The sequence below is a fragment of the Microtus oregoni genome, unplaced genomic scaffold, assembly GCF_018167655.1.
Source record: "Microtus oregoni isolate MIOR12 unplaced genomic scaffold, Mior012 000041F_ref0000270, whole genome shotgun sequence".
NCBI classification, from domain to species: domain Eukaryota; kingdom Metazoa; phylum Chordata; class Mammalia; order Rodentia; family Cricetidae; genus Microtus; species Microtus oregoni.
This window is the reverse complement of record NW_024543208.1, coordinates 17,403,569-17,428,888: the sequence shown is the minus strand read 5'-3', so window position 1 is coordinate 17,428,888 and position 25,320 is coordinate 17,403,569. Positions and strand designations below refer to the sequence as shown.

The window sequence follows — 25,320 nt, the reverse complement described above, 5'->3', positions numbered from 1 at the left end:
TACCTTTTTGTTTGTAATCTCTAATTGTTTATGGCAGTTTTTCACTTCCTGTTTAAGGTCTTCTATTATTTTCATATAATTCACTTTTGAGTCGATTTCTTCTAATTCTTCTGGAGTAGGGTGTACAATTCTTCTTATTTCGGGATCCCTGGATTCTGGTGATGTCATGTTGCCTTTCAGGTTGTTGGAGGAATTCTTGCATTGGCGCCTGCCCATCTCTTCCTTCAAATGGAGCCAGGAGAGGCCTGGTGTCTTGGTCCAGTCTTTGCTGTGACTGACTCTCTGGGTGTATCTCTTCAGTGTTGAAGCAGGAACCGTCCAGTCCAGATGGAACTCCTCAGCACCAAAACATGGACGCCTGGTAGTCCAATGACCCACGGACAAAAGGGGGAACTTGGAGGGCAGGGCGGGGACGAGTAGAACACAGGACACCCTGCCGCACAAGCTGAAGGTGCGCGTGCTCCCTTTCGGGGGTCCTTGAGGCCTGCCCAATGATCCGGGGACAAAAGGAAGAACAGGGCAGGCAGGGCGGTATCCAGGAGAGCGCAGGGGACCCTGGAGCACAAGCTGAAGGTGCCCAGGCTCCCTTACAGGGGGCCTTGAGGCCTGCCTGGTAGGCAGGCACTCACCGCTCTGGGTGGGTAGCCTTAGTGTAGGAGCTTAAAGCTGTTCTTGAGCACTGGTCCTAGCATACAGCAGAGCAGGGTTGGGGGGGGTTCTGGCGGGCTGGGTCGTGCGTAAGAAAAACAGCCCTGCAGAAGGAGCTGGGGAGGGGGGTTTGTGCTCTCTTCCGGGACAATCCGCCCCTGGATAGCACACACTCACCCGTCCAGATGGAACTCCTCAGCCGCCAGCTTAAATTTTGCAGGAAAATGGATGGAACTAGAAAACATTATTTTGAGTGAGGTAACCCTGACACAGAAAGACAGTTATCACATGTACTCACTCATAGGTGGTTTTTAAACAGAAAGCAAAGAAAACCAGCCCACAAATCACAATCTCAGAACCTAGACAACAATGAGGACTCTAAGAGAGACTTACATAGATATAATCTACATGGGAAGTAGAAAGTATAAAAATCCAAGATCTCCTGAGTAAATTGGGAGCATGGGGACCTGGGGAGAGGGGAGAGGCAGGGAGGGTAGCAGAGAAAAATGTAGAGCTCAATAAATATCAAAAAAACAATAAACAAAAAATTATTATAAGACTTTCAAAAAAAAGAAAAATGACTCCCTTTTCCTTTAGTAGTCACCAATCCCGTCCCTGTGGTACTGGGATTTTGACTGTCTTGATCTTGTACAGGTTGTCGTAGTTTATGAGTGCAGCCACCACATCATGTCCTGAAGACAACATTTCACAGCATCTTTCCATCTTCCTCCAGCTCTTACATTGTTATCCCCTCTTTGATCATGTTCTTTGAATTTTTGAGCTATAAGGCAGTTTGAGGTAGATTTTTTTTTTAGGACTGAGCACTCAGCAATTACTTATTTTCAGTTTAATATTAACTTTAACAAGTTAATGAGTCTTTGCTTCAACTGTCACCTACTGCAAAAAGAAATCTGTCCAAGATTGAGAGCAGCTCAATTTTATGGACATAAAAATAAATATTTAGAAGATAGTTGACAATATGATGACCCAGTTTGTAGTAGCAGACTGTCTTAGTTAGGATTTTAGTGCTGTGATGAGACACCATGACCATGGCAACTCTTATGAAGAAAAACATTTATTGGGGTAGCTTACAGTTCAGAGGTTTAGTTTATTATCATCATGGAAGGAAGCATAGGGGCATGCAGACACACATAATGCTGTTGACCGAGTTTTTTGTCCCATCTGGTCCTGCCTGGTCAGGCAGCTGTCCAGTCACAAAGAAATACACAGAGATCTATATTAATTAGAAACTGAGTGGACCATTAGCTCAGGCTTCTTATTAACTGCTGGAGAAGGACCAGAGGATTCTCCATCCCTATCCGTAGGCAGGAGATACAAGAATGAGCCACCCAGCCTGGTCTCAAACCTCAGTAACACACTTCCTCCAACAAAAGCCACACCTACTCCATCAAGACCACTCCTTATGAGCCTATAGGGGTAATTTCATTCAAACCACCACACAGGCATAAATTCCTTCTTAGGGAGCAGGCCTCAAATCCAAGCATCTTGTGGTTTATATCAGTCATAACATTGTTGCACCAGTAGGTACATCTTACCTGGCTGGTCAGTATTATAGCATACTGGGTAAGTCCACAGACAGATGCCACCAGCCCAGCAGCCTCTGGCACAGCTCATGACCTTGTACCTATGGACTTCCCCATTTTAGACACTTTACCATTCAGTATGGAATAATTCAGGAAAGTTTTCTTCTATTTTTATTTTAATCTCAGTAAGTATTTTAAGTACTCAGTTTCTACCTGGCTTTGCTTCTTGAGAACATATTTAATTTCCTAACTCTAGTCTCATTCCTCATTTCCTCTCCATACAGATGCTATTTGTCCACCCAAATTATAAACTGATTTTATAGTTTATCTATTCTTGGACTTCATATTTTTCTCTTTGTATGGTTAGACACACCCATGTATATGAATACTTCGTTCCTGTTTAAGGCTAAATAATATCTGTTATGTAAATGTAACACATTTTGTTTATCCTTTTGTCAATTTGTGGACATTATTTTTTGTCTTCCTTTATTGGCTCTTAATGAAAAAAACCTCAGTTGTGAACACTCAGTTGTTTGTTTTATCGAGACAGAGTTTCTCTGTAACAGCCCAGGCTGTCCTGGAACTTGCTGTGTAGACCAGGCTTGCCTTGAACTTAACAGAGATCCACTTGCCTCTGCCTTCTGGGATTAAAGACATGAGCCACCACCACTAAACTTCAGGTTCAGGTTTAACGTGGACAGATGTTTTCAGTTCTCTTGAGCGCGTACCTTAGGTTTGGCAAATAATATGGACGCTCTGTGTTTACTTGAGGAACTCTGAACTGTTGGGCCATTTTATTTCCCATCAACATATGTGGCTCTAACTTCTAGATCCTTGCCAACATATGTCACACTCTACCTTTAATTATAACCAAATCAACACGGGATTGAAACACTGTATCTTGCCGGGTGGTGGTGGCGCACGCCTTTAATCCCAGCACTCGGGAGGCAGAGGCAGGCTGATCTCTGTGAGTTCGAGATCAGCCTGGTCTACAAGAGCTAGTTCCAGGACAGGCTCCAAAACCACAGAGAAACCCTGTCTCGAAAAAAACCAAAAAAAAAAAAAAAACACTGTACTTATTGTGGTTTCAATTTATATTTCTCTAATGAATGATAATATTGATATTGTTTGGTCATATTTAATAAGATGACTTTAAAACATTAGAAGCATCCATATGTTTTTTACTCAAGTCAGTAATGACAAGTAAATCTTGCTACTTTGGGTATAATTATGTATGTTTACTTAGATCATCATTTACCTCTTCTTTTATCTCTAAGAACTTCATTGACTTTTAATATGAATGACAACAGGTTGGGTGGAGAGAAAATGAGGTGGGGCATCACTTTTGGAAGAGTTAATTCAAAATATTTTTTACCAGTGATCTGTGATGTATGAAAATATCATAAGGAAGCCCATTATTTTATATGCTAGCTAGAAAATTAATTTTAAAAACTCGATTTTTACACATAGATATGTACGATCAGGAAGGTTTGAAGGCCTCTAACATAGTCAGTAGATAAAATAGCCAAATATAGTTGAGAGTTCAATTTACATTACGTGCTTTAATGCCTAAATTTCATTTAGCAGGAAAAAATTACTCCATATAAAACCACAATATCTGTTGCTTCTATGAATCTAAGATTTGATTCAAAGCACACAAATATTTTTTGAAAATAATGTTTGAACTCTTATTTTTCCCTATAACTTTAGTCTTGAGTATGCTAATATTTATGTATTTCAGTACTTTGAAGACTATTGTGATTAGTGATTCTAAACTGTTCTTTTTTTGTTTTTATTTATAACTGGGTGATAGGAACCTACATAGAAAAATGCTTTATTTTTTATTTTACATTGAACTTTTCTAAAAATGTGCTTTATTGTCATCACTGACCAACTCAAGGAGATTAGCATCTTCCTTCTGTCTATTAGGTTATTGTTTCTTGGGTGAAATTTAATGAATATTAATAACTCAGTTCAAAAGGAGATAATTTATTAGAGTTTTACACATTTCCATTTTTATGCTATTTGTTTTCCTTGTGCTTTATGTACCATACATCTTTTACTTCAGGTTGATTAATAACCGCTTTTTGTTTTTTACATTATTATGCATTTTCTATGCAAGATGTCTTCATTTTTTTATTTGTACTGACTAAAACCATGCAGTCATATAAATGAGGTATAGAAGGAGAGAAGAAGTGGTTTCTAACCAGAAGTTCCTGGCAATTAGTGTGGTGGTTGTAGTGATTCATTCCATACCCACCATATGTTACACTCATTCTGTTTGTTCTCAGTTGTTGAAGTAAGGGAAATTTGACAAGCTCGTGTCCATGACCTGATGACAGAGAGTAGCTCTTGGTTTGTTTTTTGGTTTTGGGGGGTTGTTGTTGTTGTTGTTGAGATGGATCTCACTATATAACTTAACTATATAGCTTAAGCTGTCCTGGAACTTAGTATACAGAACAGACTGGCCTTGAACTTACAGAAATCCTCCTGCCTCTGCAGCTGCCTCCCAAGCGTCATGTGCCTAATTGACAATGACTTTTAACCTCCTTTTACCCCTTTTCAGGATCTGGAGTCATTGCTGGTTAACTCTTTGATCAGTTTGTATAAAATAGCAGCCAGTGCTGTGAAGTACTTATTATCTCTCTAGTGACTTGTGATAATTCAGCCCTCACAGTATATAACAGAACAGAATAGAACGAGACAAGCACCACTCTGCAGATGCAGAAGCTAAGTCACAGGAAGGGCACACACTAGGTGGGAGGTGTAAGAGTCAACTCTGGGACCTGGGGCCCAAGCTCATGCTCCTTACCCAGATGCTGCTTCTTGTGTTTTTCTGTATTCTCCTTAGCTACACCTAAACCAGCATCTTCTCTGTTTTATTCCTCCAAAGACTTCATTGCCAAGACTTCTTCTCTTTCTTTCCTACTTCTAGTCTCCAACTACTTTGGTTATTCTCACAGAAGGATGAAAATGAGGGTTGATAAGTTGCCGTGTGGGTGAGGAAGCAGCTGCAGCACTCGGGAAAGTGGCCCCGCACTTGGTCTGGACAGCACAGGAGAGCTGACCCTGTTGCAGCGGTGTGAGTGAACCTGTTCTGAGAACATTAGCTTGGGAGAGCTGGCCCTGTTCCTTACCAGCTGCAGCACTCAGGAGAGTGGCCCCTGAACCTCACCTGGGGCATGGGCTCCCTGAAGGCATTAAAACAGGAGAACCCTCCTTACTCCTTGCTCTTTGCTACGTAGGATGAACTAGATGGGGTGATATGGAGAGCTCTTTCTGATGGTGAGGATGAGGGAGAGAACCAGGGTTATGAGTTGGCTCACCCCAGCAACCACCCCATCAATTATCTGCAGAGCACTTAAAGGGACACATCCTGCAGACCCAAAGCTGCAGGATCTCCATGACACAGGCAACAACAGAATGTCCAAGAGGAGCCTCAGTGAGGGTCTAGTATCGATGGCGTAGCCGAACCCAGAGGCCTTGGACCAAACCAGTGACTCCTCAATGAACACTTGCAAGTAAAAACATATGGGTGAAAGGGTGTGCTGTGTGACTAACACTACAGCTTCCATGACAATATTGTTTTCTTTTTTATTTCTCAGAGGGAGGGCACAAGTGCAGAGGTGGATATGATGGGATAGGAACACGAATGGGGTTAAGTTGCCTGATGTGAAATACACAACGAGTAAATAGAAAGTTAAGAAAAAAGAAGTTTCAGTGTGCATTCTCAGAGGCACTTGAAGCGGTGCCTCCTGTGTTGAGGCAGTGAATATATTTTATTGACTGTTGAAGCAGAACTTACTTAAAGGAAAAGGACATATGGCCTGCAAGGTCACCACTCTCCGGGACTCGCCTGGTATAAAAGAGAGAACTGACTCCAAACATTGCCCTCTGACCTCCACATAGACACTGTGACACACTCACTCACCAGTGTAATAATGAATCCGTTTTAACAGACAGAACATAATTTTCTGTTTTCTTTTGACTTTATAATTTTCTTACACAGTTTTAATGTATATGTTCTGATACTTAAATTAATTCACTTAACTATTTCCTCGTGCCTACTATTTTACTTGTTCAGTCATGGATGAATCCATGGTGAAAATAAAAGTCCCTGAGTAAGGTCGTGTCATGGGTGTGTGTCAAATATTACACAAGTGTGTAATACACATTGCTAGAGATGCTGTGATAGAAAAGTGAGCGTCAGTTGAGCTCAGGGGAGGATCTGGGAAGATTCCCTAAGGAGAGTGGCGTTTGACTGAGAATTCCTCAAGAGACTATAAGAAATGGGGGACAGAAGTACATTCCTGAAGGAGGGCTTGTGTCCAGGCTCTTTGAATAGAGGCACTCCTAACTCACTGAAAGAAGGGACATTTGAAACCTGAATGGATGCCCTGTGGCTGGAATGAAGAATGGGACTGTTGAAGTGGACCAAGGTTTTGTGGTAGGAGTTCATGGAGACTGAGCAGGGGAACAGCTAAATTCTCAATTCGAATTTAGAAGGCTTATTATTGTGCAGTACAGACAACAGTTGAACCAGCATAGGCTTGAGGAATGCCCTAGAATCAACTACAGAAGGAAAGGGATTTCTGGGTCAACTGTGAATAGTAAATTCAGTTCCAAATCCTTATGCAGTTCTGAGTGAATCAAAAAACTGTATCAGAAGTGATAACTGTGCCAGGCAGTATTAACAGTTTTTTTTTTCTTGAGTATTTGACAAAGCAATATTTTCAGAGAAAAGTAAGATAGGACTCAAAAGGAAAACAAAGACTGTAATTGGGATAGAGTGGACTCTACTTTTGGTAATTAAATGGTAGTTTTAATTAAATTTTAAATTGAGAGCTGAGGGTGTGAGTCATAAGTAGAACATTTTCCTAGTTATGTCCAACACCTTGGGTTCATCCTCAACTCTAAAGGGGGGAAGATGTATTTAGAAAACCAGACAAACATCAAAACACATCCAGTGACCGTCTCTCAGTGATTGATTTATAGGTAGGGTGTGTTTGTGTGTGTGCTGTTGTTGTTGTTGCTGTTTTAACCTTGACTATGTTTTTTGTATTTCCTGAGGGGGGAAATTTTATTACCATAAATTTTATACCTTTTTCATATATAAGTAGTTGCTCTTTAAAGTTTAGCTACAAATTAGAAGTTAGGTATGCACAGCAAATTAAATAAAGAGTTCCATGCTGTCAAGGCTAAATTTCTGAACTATGCAGGAACTAATTTGTACTTTGGGAAATTATTTATTATTGGATGTTTTAAATGTGTTTCTTTTGAGAATAATGTTAAAAACACTAAAAAAAATTATGGGTTGGTTGAAAACACCTGTACTTAGAGCATCAGTAAGGAGTGAACTGTAAAGGAGCGGGCGTGTGAGGGCAGAGCTGAGCCTTCACTACTGAATTTTGGGAAGTGTAAATGTTGAATCTATAATGAATCTGTGTTCTTCAGCCACTGCCTCAAGTCAAGGAAAGTGAAAGTAAGAAGCATGATTGTTTTAGGGGACTTGTGTATCTCAAAGTCTGCTGGCAGCAGCTCACTGTATATTTTATATATTACACCAGTGGCGGATATTTCAGGCACATCAGCAAGTACTCTTGATTCAGTGTCTCTGGCAGTGTAATTGAAGGTGGGGAGAAGTTTCTGTGTTCTCTAATAAACAATATATCAATGAGCCCTGTCAGATTCTATGAAAAGGGCCACGAGATGATTTATTACATTAATTATCGTCGTGTGGTTTTCATGCTGTTAAGCCTACGAATGCAGCCGCATTATACAGTTGATTTAAGAATATATTTCAGCCAGGATGAAAGTGCACTTTATTGTGATGAATATCATGTAATATTTATTCTCTTGTTCTTCTTTGCCTTTGCTTTGGAATGCTTAATTTCTGTCCGTGTGGAGAGATTAACCTTGAGGTTTAAGCTTTTTTAATTTATTTTTTTTTTAGATGGAAGTTTTATATTTATGTACAGAAAACTCAGCAGTACATTTAACCCAGTTTAGTGGCGAGTTCTTTGGCCTTTGCCTTTTCCAGCTTGGCAATTCGAGCCACAGATTTAGGACCCAGGACGTTGCCTCCCCAGTGGCGGCGGATCTCATCATATCTGTCGTTGTAATTGGTCCTAATAGCTTCCACCAGCTTGGCCAGAGCACCCTTGTCTTCCGAGTTAACCTGTGTGAAGGCAACAGTGGTGCATGTCTTCCTATGGACCAGCCGCCCCAGCCTGGCCTTTCCCTTGATGATGCAGTAGGGGACCCCCATCTTGCGACACAGAGCAGGCAGGAAGACCACCAGCTCAATGGGGTCTACGTCGTGGGCAATCACCACCAGCTGAGCCTTCTTGTTCTCTACCAAAGTGGTGACTGTATTGACGCCCGCTCGAAGGACAGGTGGTCTCTTAGTCGGGACATCCCCTTTGCCGGCAGCTTTCTTCTCAGCACGGGCCAGCAGCCTCTGCTTCTTTTCCTGCTTGGTCTCTGGCCTGTACTTGTGGGCAAGCTTAAGCAACTGGGTAGCTGTTTGCCGGTCCAGGGCCTGGGTGAACTGGTTAATGGCTGGAGGAACTTTGAGCCGCTTATAGAGGATGGCCCTCTGCCGCTGCAGCCTAATGTAGCGGGGCCATTTGACGAAGCGCGTGAGATCTCTCTTGGGCTGGATGTCCTGCCCAATGCCGAAGTTCTTAGGCCTCTTCTCAAACAAAGGATTCACCACCTTCTTCGCCTCCTGCTTCTTCACGACGGCGGGTCCGGGGCTACCTTCTTCCCCTTGGCCTTCTTTCCCTTGGGCATCTTGCCGGGCTGGAGGAGAGAGAAAGAAAAAGGGGATTGTGGGTAATATGTAAGCAGCTTCCTTTTAATTTATTTTTATATCTGTTGGACGATCTCCTTTTTATCTTTAGTATCTTACTTTGTTAATTTAAAAATCCAACCATTTCAAAGAGATAATTCCACAGTTGTACACTGTTTAATTCTATACTGAACTCAGTCACCATACCTCATCTCAGTGACACTGGGGGAACAGATGGTCTCCAAAAGACTTAAGTCGCAACTCCAGTTCACAACTGCCCATAGCAAAGTATTTACTTATGCATGAATGGCTTATAAAAGCTTAGAAAAATTAGCAAAAGTTTTGCTACAAAAAAGCATAAATAGTGAAACTTGAGACTAAAAGACTGGTGTTTTTTGTTTGTAGTACTGGCGATCAAACCCAGGATTCATTCTTGGCTCTGTCATTGAGCTACATCTCCAGCTGGGATAGGGAGATATGGGCTCCATGCTTTGGAACATGTTTTCTAAACAGTGATATGTCTAAAGGGTTGAACTTGATAAATTATGTGCCCAATACTGTATAGTTCTCTGTCTGTTTTATTCAGCTCTCATACAACTCTTAAGGATACAATTATAAATACTTCAATAGAAGAAACAAAGACTTAGGTTTAAGAAAACAGGATTTTGTGTAGCTCAGCTCAAGCAGTGCTTCTAAGATTCGAAAAGGATGTTATATTGGCAAAGATCCATTAACCATTGGCCACACTACCCATATCAGGTGGATGGGGTCAAGTAGATATGATTTTGCAGCTAGGCACACAGTTAAGTAGATACGGTCTCGCAGTTACATAAACAGTATTGTTAAGAATGATTCCAGAGGCCAGGCCGTGGTGGCGCACGCCTTTAATCCCAGCACTCGGGAGGCAGAGGCAGGCGGATCTCTGTGAGTTCGAGACCAGCCTGGTCTACAAGAGCTAGTTCCAGGACAGGCTCCAAAACCACAGAGAAACCCTGTCTCGAAAAAAAAAACAAAAAAAAAAAAAAAGAATGATTCCAGAGGCTGGAGAGATAGCTCAGTGGTTAAGAGTATGTACTATTCTTCCAGTGTTCACTTCCCAGGACTCATACGATGGCTAACAACTGCCTGTAACCCTAGTTCTGAAGGACCCAGCACCCTTTTCTGGCCTCGACTGGCACTACAGTGACGTGCGTAAACCCAGTAATACACAACATAACACACGCACTAAAGGTAAAATGAAATAAATAACAAGGATTCCAGAGAAGGATTCCTCTTCCTGAAGCCAACAAGATTCCATGAGCTCGGAGTCATCATGGTACAGAGACCCTGTCTCCAAAACAAGCAACAAACAAAAACCTCCCTAGTGTTTAGCAACTATCTTGCCTGGGAAGTGAAAATATCAGACTATAAACCCTGCTCTGCAGGCAGCATTGCTGGTAATGTATCTGCGACAAGCTTGGGTGTTGGATTCTGGGAGGAAGAAGAGAACTTTCCAGGCACTCAAAGTGTGCACTCGTGGATCACACCTGTATTAGAACCATCTGGTGACTTGTTGAAAATGCATACTCCTACACCCTGATAGCCATAAGATAATTCAGGGCTGTGACATCTCACCCCCACCTCTCCATAGACTTGGTCTGTTTTCACTCATATATAAATAACTACTTGCACAGATAAAGAGAAACAGGCCCATTCCTGGCATGGCAGACTCCTCGTGTTGATTTAATAAGTACTACAAAATCTTGTGCTCTCTTTCTTCTGCCTAAATTTCTGTTGAGGAAATTCTCCAGAACCTTTGGAGTCACATAGTATACCCACCCAGGAAAAGCGCAGGTAATGGATATCTTTGAGTGATTTATACTTCAGTAAAAAACACTATCAAAAATATACTAGATTAAGTGCACTGTTTCTAGTTTTATGTTTTTGAAATGTGTGTGCATTTGCATGCCGTGGGGGTTGTTTTACTGATTGGAAAAGATTAACCAAGAATAGAAATGGTCTTCTGTCGGATAACTGCAGTAGAAGAGATGCCTGGCTTCACTTAGTGATATTCACAGTCCTGTAAAATAGCCTGGTATAAAACTCTAACAAAAAGCAGAAAGCGAGCAAGGAACAGGCCCAAAAGAGAAGGAAACCAATGCCAATGACTTTTTCATGTATTTTATGGTAGTTTTAAAATTTATTTTCTACATTTAAGGCAATTAATTATAGCTTACTGTTATAGATATTAAGTAATTGCTATTCTCAAAAATGAAGCATAAATATTACCAAGTATGTTTTTATAGCCACTAACAAATAAAATCGAGGTTTCTTATTTCCTAAGACTGTCAAACAGGGATCTTATTTCTTCAACATAGAAAGTAAGAAATTTTTTTCTCTCAAATAAGATATATCTGTGAAGAAGTAAGTACCTCATAGATATTATAATATCTGTACGTATCAGAAAAGGGGGAGGGTACTGTCACTGTCTTTTATGGTGTGTATATTCCAATACAGACTTTGTTAAAACATTATTTGTTTTCTTATCCTAATAAGATAAAGATGTTACCTTGCAGTAATTTTTGTTGTTGTTTGGATTGGGTTTGTTTGAGGTCATTTTACTATGTAGCCTAGACTGGCCTAAACTCACAATCCTGGCCTCAGTCACCTTCTAACTGGCTTAAAGGCTTATACCACCATACCCTGCACGATGTTTGTTGTGATGGATGGTAATACTAATTTCCTAGGGAAATATCCCAGGGGAAAACTACCAGGGCTTCCTACGTCATTTCATCCATTGTTATGGATAGTCAGCGCCACCAGCCCCTAGCACAGCTGAGCCTTAACAGTCCTAAAAAAATGTTTAAATGAGGCTGGGTGGTGGTGGCGTAAGCCTTTAATCCCAGCACTCGGGAGGCAGAGGCAGGTAGATCTCTGTGAGTTCGAGACCAGCCTGGTCTACAGAGCTAGTTCCAGGACAGGCTCCAAAACCACAGAGAAACCCTGTCTCGAAAAAACCAAAAAAAAAAAAAAATGTTTAAATGAGCAAGTGAAGTCTGACTGTGACACCACAGATTTGAATGAGTGAGGCTTACTTTATTTTTCATGCTTTCTGAATGCAGTCCGCACAGCTGTAGTTACACAATGATCTCCCTGACCTCAGCCCCCCAGTGTCTGTTGAGCACTGTTACATCTCAGATGCCTTTCCAGACTGAACAAGCCATTGACATCTAAGGAGTCCGCTGTGCAGAGGGAGCACAGCCAGATGATGATAGGCACTAGAAGGTAGTAACAGCAAAGAAGGGGTCAGGGATAGCAGAGGAGGGATGGTGGCTCTGGATTTATTTATTTAGAAAGCACCTCTGTCAGATTTTTAACATTTGCATAGTGTCCATGGTCATCCCACTGTGTTGAGTGAGGTTTCTGTCCCTCCCAGTCTCGCAGCCATTTAGTTCCAAATAAATCACAGAGGTCTACATTAATTATAAACTGATTAATAAGTAGCTCAGACTTCTTATTAATTAATTCTTATAACTTAATTAATTCTTGTCTGTGTTAGCCACATGGCTTGGTACCTTTTTGGTGAGGCAGTCACATCTTGCTTGCTCTATGTCTGGCTTCCTCTCTGTCTGGGTGACGACTGTACTGAAACTCCCTCTTCCCAGAATTCTTGTTGCCCCACCTTTGCTTCCTGTGTGGTTGCCCTGCCTATACTTTCTGCCTGGCTACTGGCCAATCAGCATTTATTTAAAATACAAGTGACAGGGTACAGAGCATTGTGCCACAATACCACTGGTCTAGTTTTCTCCCTATTCAACTGCCCCATACCCTAAACAAAGGTCAGCCCTTCTTACTCAGGAGCATATGATATTGGAAGCCCTTCTCTATATGTGTTGCTTTTATTGGTTAATGACTAGAGAAGTAGCTTGGGCCTGTGATAGGGTGGAATAGAGCTAGGCAGGGAAAACTGAACTGAATGCTGGGGAAAAAGAAGGCAGAGTCAAAGAGATGCCATGTAGCCAACGAAGAAGAAAGATGACCTCACCGGTACCAGTAATCTACAAGCCTTATGGTAAAATATAAAATAATAGAAATGGGTTAATTTAAGATGTAAGAGCTAGCTAGAAATACTCAAGCTATTGGCCAATTATTATAGTTTAATATAAATTATTATAAATTAATATAGTTTCTGTGCGATTGTTTTGAGTCTGGGTGGCCAGGAAATGAATGAGCAGCCTCCACCTACAAGCATAAACTGTTTTCTTCTCATATTTGCTTTTTGCTCAAGCAGTTTCTTCAGGGATGCTGCTCTATCCTCCTCTGTGGCTTAATCACTTAGTCTCTGGCCTTCTAGAATTTAGTCCACTCCCTCCATAGGTTAAAGATAGATGAATCTCCCTTGAAGTTTAAGCTTGAAGATCTCAACTCCTACAAAACACACAGCAACTCACAGTGCCACGCATGACCTGTTAAACCTGCTTTCTGTGTTTGCTGACCTCTCTAGCTGTGTTGTCATCTTCACACCTGTTAAGACTTTGTCTTTTTACCCATAGAAATTCTTCAAATGCTCAGGGCTTAAAGTACTCCTGAGCATGTATTCATTATTAGTTCCAATCTCGGCTTCCTACATGTGAATCTGCTCACCAGATATTTTATTTTTCAAATTTAAAATACATTCTTATTTATTGAATAAGCTATGGACTTATTATTATTCAGTAGTTTATAGAGAAGTAGAACATTTCTAAGTGAAAAATGAGACAAAATACTCTTTGTTTTACATGAAAATAATAAAAGAGAAGCTAAACATCAGGAATCGTTGACTGTGGCTGCAGATATATTGCTTTAATAACAGCATACAAGGGTGCCATAGCTAAGTTTGTGCTTGTTTTAAATTGGATGCAGCAGCAGAGCAAATGTGTCTGGATTTAAATCTAACATAGATCTCTTCAGATGAAATGAGAACATAAGATACTACACTAATTGTGTATGTTTCCATGCCATCTCCTAACAAGAGAGGGAATAATTGGACTAGTGGAGCATGAAGAGGGTGTCAGCGCCCTACTCTGGCTGTGGGGAGCTGAGAAGCGCTCTGTAAAACTGACTACAGTCGTTGAAAATGCTGGGTTCCTCACAGCACTTGGGCTAGTGTACTGAGGATTTGTTACTGTCCTCTGACTAGAGGGTAAGTCCGCTAAGCAAGAGCTGTGTATATTATGCTTGCAGACCAGCCCACGTAGTTCTGATGCGCCACTTGGTGTGAAGGTGAGGTGGCCCAGCTCAGCTGTAGAGAAAGAGGGAGAAAGTGCTGAGGTTTCAGGCTGCTCCCCAAGCGAGGGGACCCGCACTGACTGAGTGGAAGATGAAGCTTTGTAGGGTAGATTCTTAGGTCCTAAGTTACATGCTAGGTTTCAGTACATATCTATTGAGGAGCCTGTTGGGCTCATGGAAGGTGTGGGAGACGTTATTTTCATCATTTATTTATGTGATTCAAATACTTGATTTAGACCAGTGGTTCTCAGCTTGTCACATATCAGATATCCTGCATATCAGATACTTAGATCATGATCCATAACAGTAGCAAAATTACAATTAATAAATAGTAATGAAATAATTTCATGATTGGGGGTCACCAGAACATAAGGAACTGTATTAAAGGGGTGGGGAACCACTGATTTACGGACTGGGGATATGGCTTAGTTGGCAAAGTTCTTTCCATGCAAGCATGAGGGCCTGAGCTCAGATTCCCAGCATGAATATAAAAAGTTCTGTGTAGCATTGTGTGTTTATAATCCCATTCCTGGGAAGGCAGAGAGAGACAAAAGGATCCCTGGGGTGAGAGTAGCCCGGCTAGCAAGTTGGTGAGTTCTAAGTTCAGTGAGGGGCTGTCTCAAGAGATTAAGTGGAAGAACTGGAGAGATGGCTGAATGGATAAAGGATGTAAGAACGAAAACCTGAATTTGAATCCCTGGAACTAAATCTAGGTGTGATGTTCATATAAAATCCCAGTTCTTTTGCAGTGAAGCAGGAGAAGAGTTCCCTGTTTGCAGACCAGCTAGCCAGCTCCGTGCAGAGGTGAACTGTCTCAGGGTGGTTGTCCTCTGCCTCTGCGTGTGCAGCTCCGTGCAGAGGTGAACTGTCTCAGGGTGGTCCTCTGCCTCTGCGTGTGCAGCTCTGTGCAGAGGTGAACTGTCTCAGGGTGGATGTCCTCTGCCTCTGTGTGTGCAGCTCCGTGCAGAGGTGAACTGTCTCAGGGTGGTTGTCCTCTGCCTCTGTGTGTGCAGCTCCGTGCAGAGGTGAACTGTCTCAGGGTGATCCTCTGCCTCTGCGTGTGCACCCACACTCACTGCATCACACACAGTATGATGTGGGGAGCAGTTGAAGACTCTGGCCTATACCAAGTCCTCTGCACACACACCTGCATACACGTGAACAAGTACACAAAAATACAAAAGCCAAATACTTGCTCTGATTAGAAAATCATTTGTGTCTGTATGCTTTTTGGTAACGTTGTCTGCTTTGTTAACGTTCTCAGCCTTTGGGGTTTATGTGTATTGAAATGCTGGATTCGTGTATAGTGGAACACCACACTGCCGTGAGGATGAAGTACCTACAAATGCACAACAGTAGGTGAAGCCAATCCCAAGACTCATCCATGGGCATAGTAATAGGCCAGCCAAACTTTTTTTCAAGTCAGGAGAACAGTTTTCTTGATAATAGGGGGTGATGGAAGAAGGAATCCTTCTGATATGGTCACTAGATTCACAGGTGAATACCCTCCGTCAAAACTGTGTGTACATCATAACTATATTCTGTGTATGTTATACCTAATAAAAAATTTTAAAAGGAACTTTTCTGTAGACAAATGCATGATACTTATAGTTCATTTGTATTTCCTATTGATTTTTCTCTGTTCTTGCTTGATTTTGTTATTAGCTGAGACCTTATTACTTGTACTGCTTTTGAAAACTGTTTCTTTGCCCTTATTCATGCAAAGTGAATGAGGGTATCTTCGCTTCCAGCTGCCTCCTGTGGTGCATTCCAAGCTGCTAGAAAAGGACAGAGGCCATGCAGCAGCACTAGGGTTGCTTTCCAGCAGATGCAACTAAGCTTGAGACCCAACAAAAAAAGAGGGAAAGCCTTGCGAACGAGATGAGGCTGCGGATGGGTTGAGATGGTCAGCCCAGAGTGGGTTCTTGGGGACAGAGAGGAGAGCTGGCCACTGGTCAGAGAGCCATGTCTGTGATGACTGCATGTCCCACAAAAGCCAGTGCACCTGGGTGTTTTGCTCACATGCCCTGAAATCATCACTCAATTTTAAATTGACATCCAAAGGTTTTCAAATCAAATTTCAATTTATTTTTGTAAAAGGAGTGAAAATATATTTTACTTACAAAATATATTTTACTTGTAAAAGGAGTGACAAATACTGAATATTTTACACACTGAAAGCGAGTATGGCTAAGTCTAGCTGGTACCTCATGGTGGGGTCTGATGGTAGATACTGAGTATCTTGCAAATGCAAGCACAATGAAGTGAAGGAAATTTTAAATCTCTAGTTTATCTGGAGTGTTTTGTTAACTCTGTAGAATATTCCAGCTTAAAGATTCAGCTGCCCTTGTCTGACAGCCCCTGGGGATCCTAGTTTGTAGCCCCTTGGTTCACACTCCTAAGATAGTTTCTAATGGCCGATCTCCTCTGTTAGGATTGATCACTGGTGATAAATCACACCTCCAAACAGGCACTAGTGGATCTCAGGTTTCAGGGTACACAGGACTCTAAGAGCCCATGTGAGCAATGAGAGTCTGAAACTCTTTTCCCCAAAGTTGCCTATGAACGTTTATTTCCTGGAAAACCTTTGAAGTTTGAAGAGTGCTTTTATATATTTGCATAAGCAGACAAATTAAACCCTGCTGGCCTCTGGCTTCCATGTAAACAGTTAAGGGTGAGATTTGTTTTTAATGGAAACTGAGGCAGTCTTGTTAACATAAGCAATTTCAACTGAGAAAGAGGCAACTGAAAGTTAAACTATTGGAGCATAAAGTCTGTTCGTATGCTTGAGCTTTGGAAATGTCATCTCTCCACCATGCCTGTGCACATAATGAAATTTGGAAATTTGTCCTAGAATTCTCATTTAAAACTAACATGGTTATTTATAGATAGATACACAGTAATATATGGCAATGCTTTATTTAAAAGGTAGTTTGTTTTATGAATAAACTCCAGTATATTAAGAACTTTCCATTATTGGGTATAGTAATTACAAAGGCTTCCACTGAGCAGTCATACAAATTAATCTGAAATTTTTTCTATATAGATACTTTCAATAAACAAAATGCTATTGCCTTATACCCAAGAGACTTAAGTTGTATTTTTTGTTATTTTAAATGAACTTCCATGTTTCCCTACCTACTCCGCTGCGTAGCAGTAGGTAGTCTGCTTTTCTGTTGTATAATTCTGTTTTGGGTTTCTGGGTTTGTCCAGAGCACCTCTGACATGCAGAGTGGGTGTCTTTTAAACCAAGTGTTTTTATTAGTCATGTTAAGTTAAACTAAATGTTACTGAAATGAAACCACTTAGTGTTTCTTAACTTCTTTTTAAATGGGCAAAATGAACTTTCCTATATAGGACACAGCATAGAATTTGGCTTTTCTGAGTCAAGATAGGCTTTGAACCTGAGACCCCTGCCTCCTGAGGACCTTCCTAAGGAGCAGGAATTACAGGCCTGAGCCACTAGAATTTTGTTTATCTGGGAATGCTTTTGAGTCTCATCCTGAGCATAGAATACTGGTTAAAATGTGGATTCATAGGCTTACAGACAGGTAGCCTGTATTTGGCCATGTATCGAAAGTCTGACTTGCAGTAAGTGTGAGGCCTGCTCCCTTGGAGCCGAACTGCTTAGTGGATGATCCAGAGTTTATACTGCAAGTCCTTCACGCAGAAGGTAAATAATAAATCAAAAAAGCAAACTGAATCAAGATAGGCCCTTTCTTTCACCTCAGTTATAAAGTTCATGTTACCATGAAGTTTAGTAGTCCTGGTTTTCCTTTAAAATACCAGATTGATTCTGATCACTTAATTGCATACAAACTGTTTTGTTATCCACAAAGAATACTTATAAATTGCATTGACCTGATTTCCTATAGAAAGGGAATGAGATGAACTGCCATCACACGTATTTAGCCCTCTCTAAATAAACTCCCAGTGGTGTGTTAGAGTGACAAATGCAGCCAGTGGAACCAGTGCCACCTCCAGTTTCACAAATGAAGTGATTTCACCAGCTGGGGAGAGGACCCCTTACATGCTACATAGGACGATGAGTACATTTCTGCCCCTCAAACTTTTTTTTTGTTTTGTTTTGTTTTGTTTATTTTTATTTATTTATTAAGGATTTCTGCCTCCTCCCCGCAACCGCTTCCCATTTCCCTCCCCCTCCCCCGATCAAGTCCCCCTCCCTCATCTGCTCTAAGAGCAATCAGGGTTCCCTGACCTGTGGGAAGCCCAAGGACCGCCCACCTCTATCCAGGTCTCCTAAGGTGAGCGTCCAAACTTTTGCTCAAACAAAAAGATGACCTTCAGCCTCACCTTTTCCACAAACCTTCACTCACTAAGCTTTGTGCCAGGACTCAGAGCTAGCAAGGTAGCTCCAGAGGATAAAAGTGTTTGCAGTGCAAGCCTGAGACCCTGAGTTCAATTCCTGGAGCTGTGTAAAGATGGAAGGATTTGCACCTACACTCACACACATCACATACACATGCATACCACAATAATAACACAATTTAACATTTTTTATATTTTTTATTGATTTTTTTATTAAGCCCTACATTTTTCTCTGCTCCCCTCCCTGCCTGTCCCCTCCCTCTCTCAAGGTCCCCATGCTCCCAGTTTACTCAGAAGATCTAGTCTTTTTCTACTTCCCAAGTTTAACATTTTAAAAAATAAGTTCTCTCTCATTGTCATGGGCCATATTTTATCCAGTAAATTTGTGAGACTGAATTTGGCTTCAATGGTGCAACAACCCTTTCAATACTATATCACTGTCCTCTCAAAATGGATCCATCGTTCCCATTTCATTATGAAAGGAATCTTTATTTCAGAGTAGCAAGTGCATTGTCTGAACTCATCAACACCCTCTCTGTCCCTCCCCCTCCCCCATTTGTTGCAGACCAGGATGAAAGAGCAGCTGAGCTCAGCAGGGAGCAGAATGAGAAAACCATCCGGAGCACACAGACTGCGCTCCGCAATTTCCGGGAGTTCCTCATCTCCAAGTACCCTTCCGAAACCAGAGAGATCTATGTCATCCCTTGCAAGGAGCTAGATGCCTACCTTGCCTCCTTCTTCGTGGATGCCAGGCAGAAGGATGGGTCCGAGTATGAACCCAACAGCTTGGCGAATTACCAGTGTGGGCTGGAACGGTACCTGAAAGAGCACAGGTATGGCTACAGCATCACCAGAGATAAGGAGTTCAAGCGGTCCCAGGAAGCCCTCAAACAGAAGCAGATTGAGCTCCGCTGCAAAGGAAAGGGAAACAAGCCTCACAAGTCCATGAAACTCACGTTTGCCGACGAGCTCATATTGCGGAAGAGGGGACTGCTGAGCAGGTATAACCCCGAAGGTCTGCTCAACCTTGTCTGGCTCAACAATACAAAAGCCTTTGGGCATTGCACAGGTTTCCATGGATCCACCTTGAAATGGGGCGATATCCGGCTCCGCGTCACAGAAACCGGGCTCGAGTATTTGGAATGGATGGGTCAGGACACCGGTGATCTAAATGCCAAAACCAAGAGAGGAGGGACAGACTCACGAGTTTATGCCACCCAGCATGCCCCACAGACCTGCCCGGTGCAGGACTATAAGGAGTATGCCCAGCGGCGGCCCCCTGCAATGCGCTATGAGGATGCCCCCTTCTACTTGTCTATCAAGCCAGTTGTGAACTTGGCAGCTCTGCACTGGTACAATTGCCAGGCCCTTGGCAAGAACAAGCTAGCCAAGATGGTGAAGACCATGTGCGAGAAGGGCAACATCCCCGGCAGGAAAACCAACTTCAGTGTCTACCAGAGCTGTAGCACCTTGTCCGAGGCCCAGAGCAACCAGCTGGTGCTCATCTGCAACAACTTGAGCCAGCAGGCTGCCCAGTCGGTGGCTGGCCACTCCACCAACGGCAATTTCATTGTCTCCTCTTATGACTCTTCCCCAGACACAGCTTGACCAGGTGGCTTGCTCAAGACCTCACTTCACTTTGGTGTCCGTGTCCCATGAAACCGCCATTGTATACTGCATTCTGCTGTCTTTCACGTGCCCTCAGTGTTAACTTTATAAAATGCAAATCTATATTTTTTTCTTTTTACAGATAAGCCAATGGCAATAGTTTGGTATCACTAACAGTATTTATAGGCTTGAGACAAATAAGTGTGCTTGTGGTTGATTTCATATAATTGCTGTTACAGACTTGGCAAAACCATAGTGGTTCTCAGGCAACAGTAGAGGAAGAGTTCCGTTCTTAAAGACAGTCAGAAAGGAAACCGAGAGTCATTCAACACTCTGTTCTTACTCCTTGTCCTTGCCTGCTTCTGCTTTTAATCTCCTTCATAGATGAATTTATTTTTTTAATTTTTAAAAATTCTTTATGAATCTGACGCAGAATGTTGCTGAGCCAGAGCAGATCCTGAAAAGGGGTATCATAAGCGCAACACCAAGCTATTTACATACATTTTTACTATAGAGTTTTAGCTCCTGAACCTCCTTTCCACCATATATGGAAATCCCAATGCTTAAAGTATTTTTCTTTGGGGGGTGGTGGAAGGAGAATTAAAGGTGCCATTCTTTTTTTGCAAGATGTCTCATTTTTAAATAATATGCAAAGTCTGATACTGGGGGATGGGAGGAGACAGTTACATAGGCCATTTTTAGTGGTGTGATTGGACCTGCATAAAATTTTCTTTTTCCCTAAGTCAGTGTAAATGAGTTTGATCATCAGATATACATGAAATTTTAAACTTTCAATAATTTTGAAAATATTTCCAAGTGTTAGATTGTATATCAGCATAAAAGAGAAGGTAGAAAATGAGGCCCCACTAACCATGTGGCTGCATTGCTGGAGACAACCTGCAGTTCTCTGTTCCAGTTCCTCAGCATTACAGCCAGCTCTTCTCCCTAGGGAGCCGACACCCATTTTCAATCACAGTATTTTGTTACCAGACTTAGCAGAATTCAAGGCATTCTTGAGTTTCTTCTCAACTAATAGAAGTGTATTTATCTGTGGTATTCTGTAGGTAGAATAATTTTGTGGTGTTTGCTCCAGTCTTTGTTTTCAGGTCTTGAAAACTAGTAAATTATTAGTTAAAACAGGTCAGAATTCAAATGAATTTAGACATTTGAGCCACAATATGACTGAATTGGGTTCCTTCCCATCCTGTGCAAACAGTAATAACTAAGAACTCTAAAAACCATCATTGCTTTGTCACAACCGAGCACCCTGTTGGGGAGGGGTTTATTCTTCAATCCAACCTTATAACTCACATTAACTTGGAAGGTAGGTCGTATTTTATTATCGTCTGATACAAAAGGAGAAACATTTTTATCAGGGAGCCAAGCTTTCCCATGGCTAGGTGGCTCTTTGCATCAATACATAGGAGGCACATAGGCCTTTCTTCTAGGCTGTGATCTGTAGTGTAGAAGTGGCCGGTCTGCTGGGGTGTTGGTGGGTAGAAGGAACATCATGAGCTTGTCCTTCCGAGAGAAGCATTGTTAAGAAAAGATGTATATATTTCTATACAAGTATTATCTAAATCCTCTCAGCAACCTTAAAAAGAAAATCAAGTTATCCTCATTTTATGGTGAAATAATAAGTCAGTTAGATGAAGAAAGAGTCTGTCTTCTCACCGCAGGCTTTTTGTATGAGCTAGTTGTTGGTTTGGATGGTTTGAGCTAGAAATGGGAACAGCATCTTTCTATTGCCCACGGCTCTCTATCTGGTTTAAAGGAATGCTGGGATGTTTCCATGGTTGCACACTGTCCTCTACCCCACATCCCCATTGCCTCTGCAAACCCGCCCCACTCTTGGAGGCAGACCCAACCTAAAGGAACTTTTTTAAAGATTGTTTGTTTTTATGTGGCATACCTGTCATTTTTTATCATCATAATTTTTAGGTCCTCAGTCATGTTGGGAACAGAGTTGATTTTGAGAAAAGCAAAGCAAAGCCTGCCACTGCCCTGAGAGGACAGAACTAGGGAACTCTGTATCCCTGCTGGTGTTCTGGAGTACTGACACAAGCATCTGCCCTGCCTAGTCTCATCAGACAATTACATCAGTCATGTGGATTACTTTTATTTACTTATGTTTTGCTGCATAACTAACCAGATAGGAACACTGTGATATTTAGATTAAAACAACATTTCGAAAAATGGCTTACTAGAAGAAGCATAGTCAATTTAGAGCTTCTTTAATTAAGTTATAAAAAGTTCATGACTACCTCTAAATTTTGTATTTTTATCTAGACAATACTGAGGACACACCACTGCCAGATGCCATTTTTATTACTTGGAATTTCAACTTAGAAAACTTACTCCACTCTGTGGCAGAGGTGCACACCAACATTTATCATGCTTACCAGGGCTAATGAATGTTTCATACATAATATGTGTCCACTATTAAATATTTATCTTAAAATTTCCCTGTTCATTCATTTTTCTCTTAAGTTATTGTGTTGTGTTCTATTTACTACAGGGCTTCACCACATAGCCTATCCTAACCCTCGTCCCTCCACATCCGGAGTGCAGGAAAGCAGCACTGTACAGAGTTCATTTCCCTAAATTAAAGTATTACCTGAACTACAATATATTGCCTGCATCTTTTCTGGTGTAGACTAAGTCTCTGGTTTTTTAGTTAGGTTTTTATTACTGCAAACTCTGGCATTAACTAACATCCAGAGCCATAATATCAGTGAATCTACTGAGATGAAAATTTATAACTACATAGGCAAATATTTATTGAATATCAAGTTGATGGGAAGTCTATAAAGATGTATAAAATTATTCCTCTTCTCAAAGAAAATGTAAAGACGCTGTAATAAAAGTTCTACTTTTGAGAGCCCAGCACCCTCGAATCTCCGTGCTGACCTATTCCACATTGCCTTTCACACTTCGTACTCCTGCCGTTACTGAAGTCTTGAATATTCCAGTTTGCTGCAGAGTGTATCCCACTTCTTGGAGAATTTTTTTAATTACTTTTATTTTCTGTGCATTGGTGTTTCGTATATCTGTGTGAGGATGTCGTGTCCCCTAGAACTGAACTTACAGACAGCTCTTAACCACTGAGCCATCTCTGTGATTTGTTTCCTAAGAGATGTCACTCAGCTTGTCCCATTTATATTTAGTTTTCAACTATAAGTGGGGAGGCAAACTAACCCAAATCTGTAAGTACTGGACTCCAGTTGCAGACCATAGACCAAAGGGAATTGTTGTTTTCGTGGGCGTTCTCCTTTAAATCCAACTTTACAACTGGATCCATGCTACTGGTTTGAGATACAGTTCGTACTATGAAACATACCTTTAGTCAAAGGATTGAAATTTTATCAACATAATTAAGATTTTCTTAAGTGAATTTATTTAGTGGTTTAAAAAAAAGGGGGGCTAGGTTCTGAAGAACCTGAAGCCGCTGCTAGCTCTACAAAGACCACAAAGAAAAAGAAAAAGTCCCAGAAAGCATCCCAAGAGGATTAAAATGGACATGCTTGGTGGGAGGGGCATACCTTTAAGGTGACAGTTCCTACCCATGATTAACCCCAATAAAAACACACAAAAAAAATAAATAAAAAATAAAGGAAAGGTAAAGTAGTAGCAGGGAGGTTAGAAATGCAAGGTGGGTTTCTTGTCTTATCTTGACTTTCCTTCTGAAGAGGAAGCTAAGCATAAGAAATTTCACAGACGGAATTTGCAAATTATATTTATCAGAATCAGTGGAGACAATGTCAAATTTTAAGGGTTTTTTTTTTAAGAGTGCAGTGTAATTACTTGTCTTTTTATGAAATGTCTGTCTTGGTATGACACTGGAATTAGCATTTTTACAGTTTTGCATTTATTTCAGTGGGAACTTTGAAGAAGTTTACTCGTTTGTGGTAGGTAGAATTAGGAAGGCATCAGTGATGTAGAACCCTAACAGTTATTGTGCATACAGTGTTTTAGTGGCTGTTGATTCTCTGTGTTGTTACATTTTATAACTCATATACCTACAATACTTTACTATTAATTTATAATTGATTATTTATATTGGATGTCTAGTACTAGCCCAGCCCGATTAAATTTATCTAACTGAACTTTTATACCAATAACCTATTATGTTAAACTTTTAAAATAGCATTTAAACTATAAAACTTTTACTTTATAAAGCATTTGTTATAAAAAAAATTGCCAAAACCCATTACAATTTCTATGCATTGTGAGATAATTGAGTGACTTCGGAGGTTTGCATGTTGTTCTAGATGCTCGTTCGTGGTGTTTATGACATTGCTGTGGAATCATTAACCGTCACTGCTATCACTTCCAATGGTCAGGCTGTGCCGCCCACGTGTGTGTGACTTCTTTTGAGCCGGCACTGGGTGCCTGCCTCTACAGGAGGAAATGCAGTTGTCATACAGTGCCAAGCTATTATTTTATGTGTCTCATTCCAGTCTAGAGAGCTTTTCTTCCACACACCTTCAAAAACGGAAAGCAAGAATTCTGTTTTGTTTGGTTTTTAAGCACTCTGTCACGGAGAATTTTCTGTTTCTTTTAGACTTGAGCGTTTTTGCAGACAAAATAGAGGCCATTAGACTGACAGTTGAGCAACACCGTCTCCTGATGTAGATGTTTTAGGTTGAATGGTGTAGCAGCAGAAGCCTGTGAGGCACACAAGTTATGTAGCTCGTCAGCGTGGCTTGCTATTAGAATTGCATCTATAAGAATAACTAGAAATTTCAGAGTTGGAGAGATGACTCAGTGATTAAGAGCATGTGCTGTTCCTCCAAAGGACCCGAGTTCAATTCCCAACTACTACATTGGGTATCTGTAATTCTACCTCCTGGCCAAAACGCCTGCACATAACACATAATTAAAAATAGTAAAAAATGAATTTAAAAAAAGAATAATTAATGATTTAATATAGTTTCTAATATCAACTTTTATATCTAATATTTCTTATGTCTGTGGAATATATTTGGTATGTCCATCAGGTCTTTCATATGTGTCTGTCCGGTTCAGTTCCTAGTATCTCCTACTTGTCCCAGCGGTTCTACGCACACTCTGATGACAGGAAGAATGCTGCTTCAACAGATTAACTCTGTCTGCTGCACTTGATCAGAATTCAACATGGGGAAAATATCA

The 25,320-nt window shown here is 41.1% G+C and overlaps 1 protein-coding gene and 1 pseudogene across 3 annotated transcripts in view; one reads left to right on the top strand and one right to left on the bottom strand.

The window, feature by feature from the left end:
• The window catches only part of Kiaa1958 (KIAA1958 ortholog), a 171,827-nt gene that overhangs the window by 108,242 nt on the left and 38,265 nt on the right, over nt 1-25,320 (top strand). The window contains exon 3 of one of the 3 annotated variants that reach the window (XM_041632475.1): nt 19,127-19,210. The exons of 1 other annotated variant lie outside the window; for it this stretch is intronic. In XM_041632475.1, the coding sequence (XP_041488409.1) occupies nt 19,127-19,210 (84 nt within the window). Of the gene's footprint in view, nt 1-19,126; nt 20,537-25,320 lie in introns of those variants that run through there. One more of the 3 variants, XM_041632473.1, reaches the window with a different exon arrangement.
• LOC121433829 lies at nt 8,188-9,002 on the bottom strand (annotated as a pseudogene).